The sequence below is a fragment of the Prunus mume genome, linkage group LG6, assembly GCF_029339155.1.
Source record: "Prunus mume cultivar Tortuosa linkage group LG6, ASM2933915v1, whole genome shotgun sequence".
Classification (NCBI taxonomy): domain Eukaryota; kingdom Viridiplantae; phylum Streptophyta; class Magnoliopsida; order Rosales; family Rosaceae; genus Prunus; species Prunus mume.
Window position 1 is genome coordinate 661,824 of NC_142703.1, and position 12,236 is coordinate 674,059.

Below are 12,236 nucleotides of genomic sequence, written 5' to 3' on the forward strand. Positions count from 1 at the left end.
TCACTTAGACCGATTAGCCAACCTCTCCACCTTCTCGTCCTTCAAATTCAACCCAACCATGGCCTCGCCCAACCCGCAAGTCAACTTAGCCAGCACATCCGGGTCCCTGTAATGGGTCATAGCCTGCACAATTGCCCTCCCCCGCTTCACCAAGTCATGCCGCTTTTAAACATGCCAAACTCGACAAACATCTCGTCGCAACCCGGCTGCATCATCAGCGCCGCATTTGCTGCGTTGCCACCCCTCCCTCGGCGAAGTGCACCACAGCAGCCTCCTCGGTTGCTTCGTCTACATCACCATATCGTGCAGCGCAAGCGATCTTCTTCGCGAAAGTAAACACCTCGTCATCGTCCATGTTCCGCAAAACCCTAATGTCCCTATCACGGACCACACATGCCTCACCACTTGATGATGTTCCCCGTGCCGCATCGCCTTGAGTCCAAATCTTATTGCTCCTTCTCGGACTCGTGAGCACCTCGAGATTCCGACACCCACATCGAATGGCACCGGAAATTGTGCTTGTTGATGTGGTGCTCTTAATCGGCGAGGTCAGGACCTCACTCTCATCGACTTAATCGACACCGATGGCTTCAAGGATTTGGGCCTCGGCAAGTGGCCAGTCGGCCTTGGCCATGATGGGAATGGGCATGGCACTGCTTGACTTATGTTGATGCTCTTTTTGGGAGGTCAAGTTAGAAAAAGGGGTTTGTCTTCAGCAGTGGAGAAGGTGAGGACCTTCGATAAGGAAAGAGCCTGCAGAAGACAAAGTAGGAGAAGCAATTGTTAAGCTTTGAACACCGATGTGGTGCAGGGCGAAGGCTTTCCGATGCTTAAGTCAGCTAAGGGTGGTAGATTTGGCAAGAGTAAAAGTGAGAGAGAAGTTACCCTTTTTACTTGGGTACTGTTCCCTATTTATAGGGAGGTGAAAGTGAGAGGTCTGCACAAAGTTTCGATGTTGGACTTTGTGCAAGTCTGTGGTGGTGATATGTGTCTGGAGATTAGGTTGGCGGTTTGGAGCTTGCGATCGGGAGCTTGGGATGTGTCAGTACCTCGGAAGAGTGTCTTCCTTGGCGAGAGAAGAAGGCGTGTCTGCCTTGGTGCTAGTCGTTTTGAGGCTGGATATGCTCGGTTGATTATGATGTAAACAACTTCTTTGATGAGTTGTGGGTTTTGGCTAGTGTTTGCTTCCTTTGCTCACCACTAACATCAGGGATGAGTGTTTTGGCCATTTGGGCTTCATTCTTTCCAAAGTTTGGGATTTTTTTCTTTGTTTGGGTCGAGGTTGGAGAAGGGGCTTTGGTTACTACGGAGATAACGGAGGGTTGGGGAATGATGATGATGATTTGGTTTAGGAGGGTGTGGTTTTGGCTTAGGGAAGGGGCTGGCTGGGTTTTTGGTCTGCAAGAAAGGAAGAGAGAGGAGTGGGAAGGGATTGGGGAATTTTTTGGTTTTAAAGTATTATTTTTATTTAAAAAAAATTAAATTAAGGTTTTTAAAAGACAATTTTTAATTTTTAATTTTTTTTCTTCACACATGGCATTTAGTTTAGCAAAATAGTAGGTCTTATTAGTGCCACGCCAGCATTTTTAACTGAGTTTTTAATAGACTTAACGGTGAGGGATAAATTGAGATACAAAACATCAGTCAAGGGTCAAAGTGAGTCACTTTAACTTTGAGGGGGTTTAGTGGGAATTGACCAAATGTTCCGAGGGCGATTGCAGCACTTAAGCCATAAATAAATAAAAACGAGCGGCAATCTGTTCGTCGACGACAGCGAAAAGGGTCCCTTTCAAATGAGGAAGGGACAACCTAAAGAACAATTTCTGTTTTTCGCTTGGATTGGATTGTATCTATTGGGAATTAGATTCTTTGGAATACTTAAACCCACATTCTATTTTCCTCCTCATTTCCTTTTCATATTTTCCTTTCTCAAAAACTCACACCCACTCTCGCTCGCAGCCACTCTTCACAAAAATCAAACTCTTCATTTTGTCACAGAACGTTTCGGCTTCGTTCACCTCTGTCTGGGTAAGTCCCAACTATCTTTAGTTTTTGATGAGATTTTAAGCTCTGGGCTCTGTGATTTCTACAAGAATTAATTCCACAATATTCTGATCTTACTTGTTCAAATCAAAGCAAGGGAAGGGACGTTGTTTTTGGATGGGTAATTGTCAAAAACGATTTGTGGAATCTGCATGCTTATAATCAAATTTTGCAGATTGTCAATGGTCCACAGTCCACAGTTGACACCGAGAATGCCTCAGTCACTACTGCCATCACTCTCCATCTCTCAGTAGCTTGTTTCTTCATAAGACAAATCATTATCTCAAGCTCTTTTCAGAATTCTGTCATCTGGTTAGTTGATTCAGTTCTCTTTTGAAAATTTAGGTGAAGTTTTAGACATAGTTGTTGCTCTAATTTTTCCTTTTGAATTATTGGTTAAAGTTTTTTATTTTATTTATAATTTTGGAATTGATGAGATATCTGATCTAGAGTATTTTAGTTCCATAGTCAATAATTTTCTACAATAAGTTCTGAAATAGATTAGCTGTAATGATTCTGCAGACACTCAAATAAACAAGAATTGAACATTCTGTTTTTCATTGGATCATGGCCTAGCGCTGTTTTTCATTTTGAAACAAGCATATTCATATCATAATTATATCCATTAAATCTGTTTTTCAGGTTAGAGTAATACATAGGTACGTATTCATTTATAATCTGTTTTTTTATGTTAGAGTCACACATAGGATTGAATTTCAATTATATTGCTCCAATTATATCCATTGAATCTGTTCCTGAATTCCAGTGAACACATAGGCTTCAACTTGGTGATTATAGAAGTTCGTTCACAAAGTCATACTATTAACACACCTCTCTCACCACTCCAAGTCCGAGTCCTACACCCATGTCTATTAATGCACCACCAATTGTTGATGAGGGAGCAGCTGCAATCCCCACACTTCGCCTTTTCAGGAAAGAAACAACCAACTAGGGAAGCATAAGTGGTGTGGAAACATTTTGCTAGGGAAAAAGTTGAACTGGGGAGTGATTGCCCTAGGGCTTATTGCAACTGTTTGTCAAGCAGATTATGCATGTGATCCCATGAGAAATGGAACATCTGAGAGAAAAATGTACGGTGGGTTCTCCACTGAGAGAGGAAAACAAACAAAAACTCTTGTATTTGAGAAGAAGGGAGTCCTAGTTGCACGTGCATATAACAAGAAGAGTAGACTAGCTTGTTTGGAAATGATAATACTTGACGAGCTTCCTTTTTGGCATGTGGAAGGGATATGGTCTAGGTGGTTTATGAGAGAGGTCCAACCTAAATTTGATCCATCGTCTCGTAGGACCATTATAGAGATGTGTGGAATTCCCTTCAAGATCAGAAGGCCAAAATCAAGACTGTTTTCTCTAAATTTGCAAAAAATGTCTCTTACTACTGACACTTGGACTTGGCATGCTCTTTCTAAGTGCTCAAGGCTTTTTCTATTGCTCATGCATTTTATTTTAACAATAAAAATTGAATTTTACAGGATTCAACTGTTTTGATTTTAAAATTGAAGTAGAAGTCATACAAATTATCTTATTTGTTATAACTGATGCTAAACACTCTTTAAATGGAAAGTTGCAGATTATGTGGCTATGGAATATAAGATTCTGATCCCATTACATAAAATATGATTTGTATGACTTTTGCCTTAAGTTTAAAAACAAAACAATTGAATCCTGTAAAATTCAATTTCTATTGTTAAAATAAAATGTAAGTGCAATAGAAAAAGCCTCGAGCATGCAGAAAGGGCATGCCGAGAGGCTAGTATGAAGAATGGTATAAATGAATTTAGTTGGTACTTAATTTGATATCTTCAATAGTTACGAGCAGTAAGGCCTGTTTTGACATAGAGCATTGACAAATGGAGTTGTGTGTGTTTGGTTAAGATAAGGTGGGAAAAGGTCAATTATTGTTATGAATAATTCATTGATCAATTTCTGTTTGACTTTGAGATTTTGGTAAATTGATTTGTAACAGTTATTAAATTTCATTCATTGGATTGATAAATCTGTCTTTGTTTCAGATACATTTTACTAGTGGGAGTGTAATTCTGAACTGTGAGATTTATGCATGATTAAGAAGATGTCAACTGCACAACCTTTGAAGAAAATAGTGTCCTGTGTTATCCTCGATTTGGATGGTACACTACTTAACACAGGTCTGCACTCTGAGTAGCATTTTCAATTTTGCTTTTAACATCTTGTTATTTGATTTGTGACAAGGGCTGATGCTTCCTTTTTTCTTCCAAAGTTGGATGTGACTTTTATTCTTAGAAGTAGCTTTTGCTTTCTACTGGTGTTAGTGACTCCTTTTCTTCATTATTTTAATTAATTACAGATGGTATTGTAAGTGATGTTTTAAGAGTTTATTTGGGCGAGTATGGAATGCAGTGGGATGGACGGGAAGTTCAAAAAGTAGTTGGAAAAACACCACTTGAAGCTGCAAGTGCTGTTGTTGAAGCTTATGGGCTATCTTGCACAACGAGTGAATTACTTTCAGAGATTACCCCCATGTTCTCCAATCAGTAATTAACTACTGTACTTGCTTTTGTGTCTGTTAAAAAATCATTTTTATACTAGTACCAAATGTTTGTTTTGGCTGTTTATTACTATTGGCTTTTAGGAGAGGAATATATAATGGGTGTTAAGGTCAATATATAAAAGAATTTTGTTAAATGTGTCTCTTTTCTGCTTTTTCTAAATGTTAGTCATTTTGGAAGTTGGATCGTTTTCTTTTTGGGCTAAATGGAGCTTGTTTTAGATCATATGTTTTTAAGCATGCTTCCATATGATAATGAGAACAAATCATTCACTTACTGTTATGTGTTCAGGCAGTACTTTAGTGGAAAACTGTTAATTGGCTATTGGCAATTGTCATTCTAGGTGGTGCAACATCAAAGCACTTCCAGGTGCCAATCGATTAATTAAACATTTGAGTGGTCATAGAGTGTCAATGGCAATGGCTTCGAACTCTCCAAGGGAAAACATAGAAACCAAAATTTCTTTTCATCAGGGTATACTTCTCCAGAAGCATATTTGCTTACATCGTACATGGAAAGTTATCTAGTATCGCGTGCATTCAGGATATATTATGGGTCGTTCTTATCATACAAACAAGCACTTATTTGCTTATTGTATTTCATACGCAGGATGGAAGGAATCCTTTTCTGTCATCATTGGTGGTGATGAAGTAAGATTGGGGAAGCCTTCTCCAGAAATGTGAGATGCGTAAATGTGTTTTTTGAGCTTCAATTTGAGTGTGTTTTTTATTTGAATTTTTTATATTAAGGATTAGATAAATATGGTATTCTAAAACCTGAAATATGATTTTGCATTGTAGATTCCTTGAAGTTGCTAAAAGGCTTAATGTTGACCCTTCCAGCTGCCTTGTCATTGAAGATTCTCTGTAAGTATCTTACTCGGATTCTTTACAGGTTTGAATTTGTTCTTCTATTAAAGTAGCCAGAGCAAAAACTGTTGCAGGGAACATTCCTGTTTTAGTGTTATGGTTTTCGTTTATGTTCTCTTCAACTACCCTTGTTTACATTACATCTAAAACTTCTTCAATAAAATAATGAACCTGATTGAAAACCTTGAGTTTTGCTACAGATACTATCCTCAAACAAGTTAGATTCAGACTAACTTTGATAAGGTTGGCACATGCTGTATTGGATATAAGTCAATATTACATTTTTGGCCAATAAAAAAAAAGTCAGTTACGACTCTCTCACACTGAACAAGTTTGGTATTAAATTTAAAAATTAAAGTTAATAAATCAATTATACCTACTTAATACCCACTAGTTTCTCTCCCACATTCTAAATTTTATTTCCTTAATGTACCTTCCATCACCAACACACATGCATTGCATGTGTGTGATGCTTCTAGTTAAGATTAGTAATTTCATTTTAGATGGCAAATAGCTGCAAACAAATAATTGATGTGCCCTTCTTCACGAAAATTCTTCCTTCAGTAATTTGATGCTGTGTTTCTTCCTTATGATGTGTATATGGTGAAGTGATGTCACTTTTCTTTACATTTCTTCCTTGGAACATTTCTGTATTGGTTTTGTCAGACCAGGTGTTACAGCTGGAAAGGCTGCTGGTATGGAGGTGGTTGCTGTACCCTCCATCCCAAAGCAGTCCCATCTTTATACTTCAGCGGATGAGGTGATCAACTCACTACTTGATTTGCAACCTGAAAAGTGGGGCCTACCTCCTTTCCAAGATTGTATACCTCAGTACCTGTGTCTGTGTTACAACTACGTTTGAAGAGTTTCTTCTGCATAAGCCCTTTTCATTAGCACCATTGATTTGTTGTTGCAGGGATAAAAGATACTTTACCACTAGAACCTTGGCACATTGGTGGTCCTGTCATTAAGGGATTCGGTCGGGGCTCAAAAGTACTTGGGATCCCTACAGGTGTGTTGCTGTCGGCCTATCCAGTTAGAGTCTTCATTCAACTGTACATGTCTTTGGATGAAACAATAACTGACTGCTGTTCTTAGTTTAGATAATATATATACAGGTTAGTTTTATCTCATATGTAGGCGATTTTTTGAATGCACCTGATATTGGCAATATACAAGTTATGTTCCTTAGGTCCGACTTTGCTTGACTGAGCTTGAAATTATTGGTTTCTTGCTTGTGTTTTGTTGTTTCTCTCCCTCTCATGCTCAATTAATTTGTTTCATTTCCTCTTTTCTTTATACTTATAAGTGCACTACATCTTTTCTACAGCTAATTTATCCACAGAAGGATATGGATCTCTTCTTTCAGAACATCCCTCAGGAGTATATTTTGGTTGGGCTGGATTATCTAAACGAGGTGTCTTTAAAATGGTCATGAGTGTTGGTTGGAATCCTTATTTCGACAACACTGAAAAGACTATAGTGAGTTTTTTAAGACACATTAGGTAGCATTTGCAATTATTTTTCTTCTCTGTTGAATTTAATTTGTAATGCAGGAGCCATGGTTGCTTCATGACTTTGGTGAGGATTTCTATGGGGAGGAACTGCGTCTTATTATAGTCGGCTACATACGGCCAGAGGTATTAGTCAAAACTAATCAATCTCTTCTGGAAAATACCAATTGCTCCTCCTCCCTGTCCTATCTATGTTTCCTAATGTTCGTTTATGAAATAAACAGGCCAATTTCTCATCCCTCCAGAGCTTGATAGAGAGGATTCATCATGACAGAAAAGTTGCAGAGGAAGCTCTTGATCTTCCATTGTTCTCCAAATACAAGGACGACCCATATATTAAAAGTTCTACATAAGGGTGGCCCAGCAATTTCTTGGAGGCTAGTTGTCATCGGCTAAAACAATAAATCAAATTGTACACAGTTTTGATATTCATTCATTTTGAAGTGACTCTATGTCACGCTCATGAATGTAACGGATATAAAGTGCCGTAAATCACAAATCAAATTTACTGTTTCCTAAATTATCATGATGAAGTTGTGGTTAAAGGTAGACATCAGTTACAATTTATAAATGAGAACAAAATGAGCGGAGAAAATCTCCAGGCCTTGGCACTAGTACAGTTGTGCAAGCTCTTGTTTGCAGATGGTTTGTTTTAGATTGCATGTTATTGGGGAAAACCGCTCCTCGCAACCATGTTGATTCTGTCTCCAGGTCCCCAACCAGGGAGGTGCCTACGCCACAAATAAGCACTTACAACCCAAACTCCGTCAGTTGAATTTGAAAGCCGACAAGGGAGGGAGGTGGGGAAGCACTCCAAATCCGACAATCTTAGGCAGAATGACCGATGCAAGAACATCTGCAACGAAGTTTGCTTTCCTTAGAACATGATGAAACCTGACTTTCAAAGAAATCAGCAAAAATGAATGTCTCAAAGGATAGACCGAATCTGAAGTATCATGCAGCAGACAGCCAATATCAATAACGAGAGTACCCCTCAGCCAAGATTTTGGTCCATAAGATTGAAGCTTCATGATAATCAACACTACTTCCTTCACATTCATAATACAACACAAAAAATTTGACCCCAAAAAAAAAAACAACACAGAATGTAGAGTTTTCGTTCAAAAAAAAAGTAAGGAGTTCCATACATGTTAGAAAGGTAAATTCGTTGTCCAATTACACTTATCCAAATGGAAATAGAACATTGGTATATGTAGAGTATAATTACAATTATCCAACTGGAAATAAGGATATTTTCTATGAAACTTCAGCACCTGAAAAGATCCAAGAACAAAAGCCACTACAATGTCAACGAAATTGCACGCATCAACAAGCACACACCAAAAGCATATTATAGCAAGTAAGTTAATATCGATGAGTCTGGTTACAGTTGCTAGTGCTTGCCAGGTTACTAAGGGAATTAAAATTTCATGTAAAATTCAGTGACCAAAAGGTATTTAACCCAGTCACTCAACCCCACAAAATATCATGTAATTCGACTTACACATCATAGTGAAGTTCAAAATTCAAGTCGATACTTCATGCAAAAATAAAAAATTCAGCAAAAACATTATTATATCAGAATACCAAGTTTAATAGAGAATTCTAGACTTATAATACAAATTATACAAATATCAAAGGGGAAAAAGAAAGTTAGCCAAGTCAGAGATAGAAAGATAAAGGATGCAAGATTCATGTAATTATTTGCAACCTTTTGCAACATTGACGCTTTAGCCTGTACCATATGATTAAGTTTGTAATGTTTGGAAGTAATGAAATGTAATTCTTTATTTATGTCGAAGTCTCTTCTAGGACTTTAAAAGGCATGCTTCCGGCAGAGAGTTTCAGTCACGATTTCTTTTAGTGATCACATTTTTTATTATATAAAGTACCATCAGCTAGTGAGTTTTTGGCTAATAATATAAATGTATGGAGTTAGAGAGAGATAGAGAGCCACCCCTAACCACAGGGGGAGGGAGTACCATTAGCATTAGACACCACCGACTGTATGGATGGTTTCTAAGCAAGAAGTTGGTCAGGATCAAATGTCATGTGATCTGTGGCACCTGAGTCAATAATTCACATGTGCTTTTGAGATGAGGTATTGAAAGCATAACCTTTGGTAGTGGCTACAGAAGCACGAGCCAGTGTAGCCTGTTCAGTAGGACTGGCCGCATGCTTCTTGGGTCTTCAAGGAGGGAGAGAATCACAGTGGGGCCTAATATCGCAATGGAAGTATAATTTGATCTGAGTTTGTGGGTAGGAATTGTGGGAAAGGGTTTGGAGTCAGGGATTTTATAAAAGGTTTTGATTTGAGAATTTAGGATTTTGATTTGAGGAATTTGATTTAGAGTTTGTATTTGAATTGGAGGATATGATTTGAGGGCTTAGAGACGATCTAGGATCGACCACTCTGATACCATACTAAAATATGAATATGGTTCGAATACTTTAGGTTAACTGTATTCTTCTCCATAAGGAGGTATATATAGGAGTTTACAAGTATGCTTTACAAGGAAATATATACAGTAATTAATTAGGAGAATATCTCATAATTATACAATGATTGTCAACTATATGAAACAAGGAAGTAAATCACCTAATTAACTTAGGAAATAAATCTCCTTGATTTGTTAGGTTAACTCACGTCAACAATCTTCACATGTTGTTATGGCTTCATTATGCTTCCATCATGTTGTTTATATTATGTAGCTCTTCTTCTCCTAAGCTATTACAGTATGATTTGTCATTTTCTTCTGCTTCAATCTGTTTTGCTATCTTGGTTATAGATTTCATAAAAAACTTGTGCCCCTATTTTGCTTATCCTCAATTCATATGTGTTATCTGATCTCCTAGATGTAGTCTCAAAATAGATCTTGATAAAGTTGGATTGGTAAAGGAGGTTCAGATGATCATCAACAATTGTTGCTCCTTTATATTTTTGAATATCTTGTATATCTTGCTTGGTAGAGATTTTTGTATTTACTGATTTTGATGGACTAAGCAGTTCTGAAATTCCCTAGAATGGCCAACTAATCTGTTTCTTAATACTCAAGCACCACGACAGGATTGAAATACTGTAACAATCCTGTAAGCAGAATCCAAGAATACACAGCAGCAATAAACTCAAACAAAAACACAAACAATCGCACAAGGGACACAAGATATGTTGATGCAGTAAAAAACCTCAATATGAGGAAAACAATTGCGGGCACTATGCCGGAAAATAAATCACTATGAGAAAGAATACAAAAAGGTCTTACAAGTCTCAACTCACGAGACTAACGCTCACAAGGCAGACTTGCCTATTCGCTTTTTCTACTCAACCCAATCAGCGATGACCCAACTCTAGTCTCAGTTGCTCACACCTCAAGGCACGATTGTTGATCATCAACATGCATAATGCTCATGAATTCACACATATATGAAAAAATGATGATGTAATCACTCATGGAGGCTCACAAGGAACAGCCACATGAGTTTTCAATATAAACTCTCAAAAAACTCTCTATAAGAATATTTGGTCGTTCTTTTCTTTTCAACGTTGCAGCAAACAAAACGATTAAGTTCCTTTCTTATTTTACATGCTTAAAACTAGTCAGAGACCAAAAAAGGCTTTTAGCAAAAATTGGCTTTTTAACAAATAAAGCCACTTAACTAAAAACCTAGCTGAAAAGACAAAAGAACCCTTTTGCTTAAATAAACACCAAACTAAAGAGTATAAAACCATCATTAACAATTCACTGATGTTTGGCACTGGATTATGTAAGACTAAAACAATTTATCAGTCCTACACATCTGACAACTACTTTTGATAAACTTGCAAATATGCAAATATGAATGCATGGATGCAAAACATACCTTGGCATTGTCTCTGAGCCACACTGACCCAGGATAGCAGAACTTCACTTAAAAATTATAAGTTACACTCAAAGACCACTCTATGTTTTTGTAACAGGAAATTGCTAATATACCAAAAATTGGTCATAACATGTTCATTATAAGAAGTAATAATACTATGTTGTGCTCTATCTGAGTAAATATTATCTGTAAACCACTGTGAAATCTAATTTTATATTTTTCGAGAGAGGGATGTAAAAACATATAATTTCTTTTAACTTTAAGATCCAAATGATGACTGTTTCACTATGAAGTTGACCAGAATAACCATACTCTGCTAAAAATCTTATAGTAATTGTGATAATTTTTTTGTTATGCTCTAAATGTAGTTCTCTATATTCTACCCTGTTAATACTAACTACATAAATAGTAGGCTTATTTACTATTTCACCCTTGGAACTCGAGCTTGGTCTCATTTAACCCCATTGAACTGAAATTTCCACTCTTAACCACCAATTCTCCAATTCCATCTAAAAATTATCCCCTCCGCTGTCCCATTGACCCGTTAAATAAGCTTGCATGGCAGAAAAAGTGGGCCAATTCGCACACGTTGCACAAAGCTAGACCCATTAGTGTGGCTGATGTGGCGAGAGGCGAGACCGAATATGAAAAGTCTCATTGTCAACTTTAAGGGGTTAAGTTTGAAATTAGGGTTCGAATAACTGAGGATTTGGGAACCACCATTGGAAGATTTGGGGGTTTTGGGTAATCTTGACAAAATGAAGAGGGAATCTTGGCGTGTTTGAGCTTTTGTTATGGAAAGGGAGGTACTGTTGGTGTGTTTGAGCTTTTGTCGGGGAAAAAGCTAGAGGGAATCTTGACAAAAAGGAGTCAGAGATGAGTATTATCAAAGAGGATAGAGCACTAGCTCCAGTGCATTGTAAGTGTCTCTTTCTTGTGGTTCTCATGTGAATAATGTTTGTCAAAGAAAATCGATGACTTTGTTTGGCCTATGTAATTGTCTATGTCGAGTGTGTGGTGTATTTTTTGGTTTTGTTAGTCTTATTTTTGTTATGTTGCTAAGATAAAAAGACTTTGTGGTCCCTTGCTTTTTTTTTTTTTTTTCCATTGGTGTATTAAATGTTGTTGCTTGATTTGAATATTGTTGTTGTAGATAATGAGATTTTGTTCACGTGGATGGTTTATCATGGGGATAAGTTGGTGGAAGTAAAGACTGGCTGGAGTTACATGGGTGGGGCAATTAGTTGGGGTGGCAAGTGCCAAGGTGACTATGTGTCATTGTTTTTGCTTCACGATCTTGCTAATTTACTAGGATATAAGGCAGATGAGTTGAGTTATTATTCTAAAGAGCTTATAATGGGAAAATTGGTGAAGTTTGACACTGATAAGTTAGTTCTTGA

At 37.4% G+C, this 12,236-nt stretch overlaps 1 protein-coding gene and 1 pseudogene across 1 annotated transcript; one reads left to right on the forward strand and one right to left on the reverse strand.

The window, feature by feature from the left end:
• LOC103336140 (pyridoxal 5'-phosphate synthase subunit PDX1.3-like) lies at window positions 1-1,229 on the reverse strand (annotated as a pseudogene).
• Window positions 1,230-1,835: 606 nt separating this feature from the next.
• On the forward strand, window positions 1,836-7,589 carry LOC103336139 (bifunctional riboflavin kinase/FMN phosphatase-like). Its single transcript, XM_008239171.3, has 12 exons — window positions 1,836-2,028; window positions 2,219-2,355; window positions 4,077-4,211; window positions 4,391-4,577; window positions 4,936-5,066; window positions 5,202-5,271; window positions 5,393-5,458; window positions 6,128-6,282; window positions 6,378-6,473; window positions 6,792-6,943; window positions 7,018-7,101; window positions 7,200-7,589. Exons 3-12 carry the CDS (start codon window positions 4,124-4,126, stop codon window positions 7,326-7,328), a joined length of 1,158 nt encoding a protein of 385 aa, XP_008237393.2. The 5' UTR covers window positions 1,836-2,028; window positions 2,219-2,355; window positions 4,077-4,123; the 3' UTR covers window positions 7,329-7,589.
• The last annotated feature ends 4,647 nt before the right edge of the window (window positions 7,590-12,236 follow it).

Excerpts from the sequence above, each read along its gene's own strand:
- LOC103336139 (XM_008239171.3), top strand. The coding sequence starts at position 4,124 with ATGATTAAGAAGATGTCAACTGCACAACCTTTGAAGAAAATAGTGTCC. Across the intron at positions 4,578-4,935 it reads ACCCCCATGTTCTCCAATCA|GTGGTGCAACATCAAAGCAC; the intron begins GTAATTAACTAC and ends TTGTCATTCTAG. Across the intron at positions 5,067-5,201 it reads CAAAATTTCTTTTCATCAGG|GATGGAAGGAATCCTTTTCT; the intron begins GTATACTTCTCC and ends TTTCATACGCAG.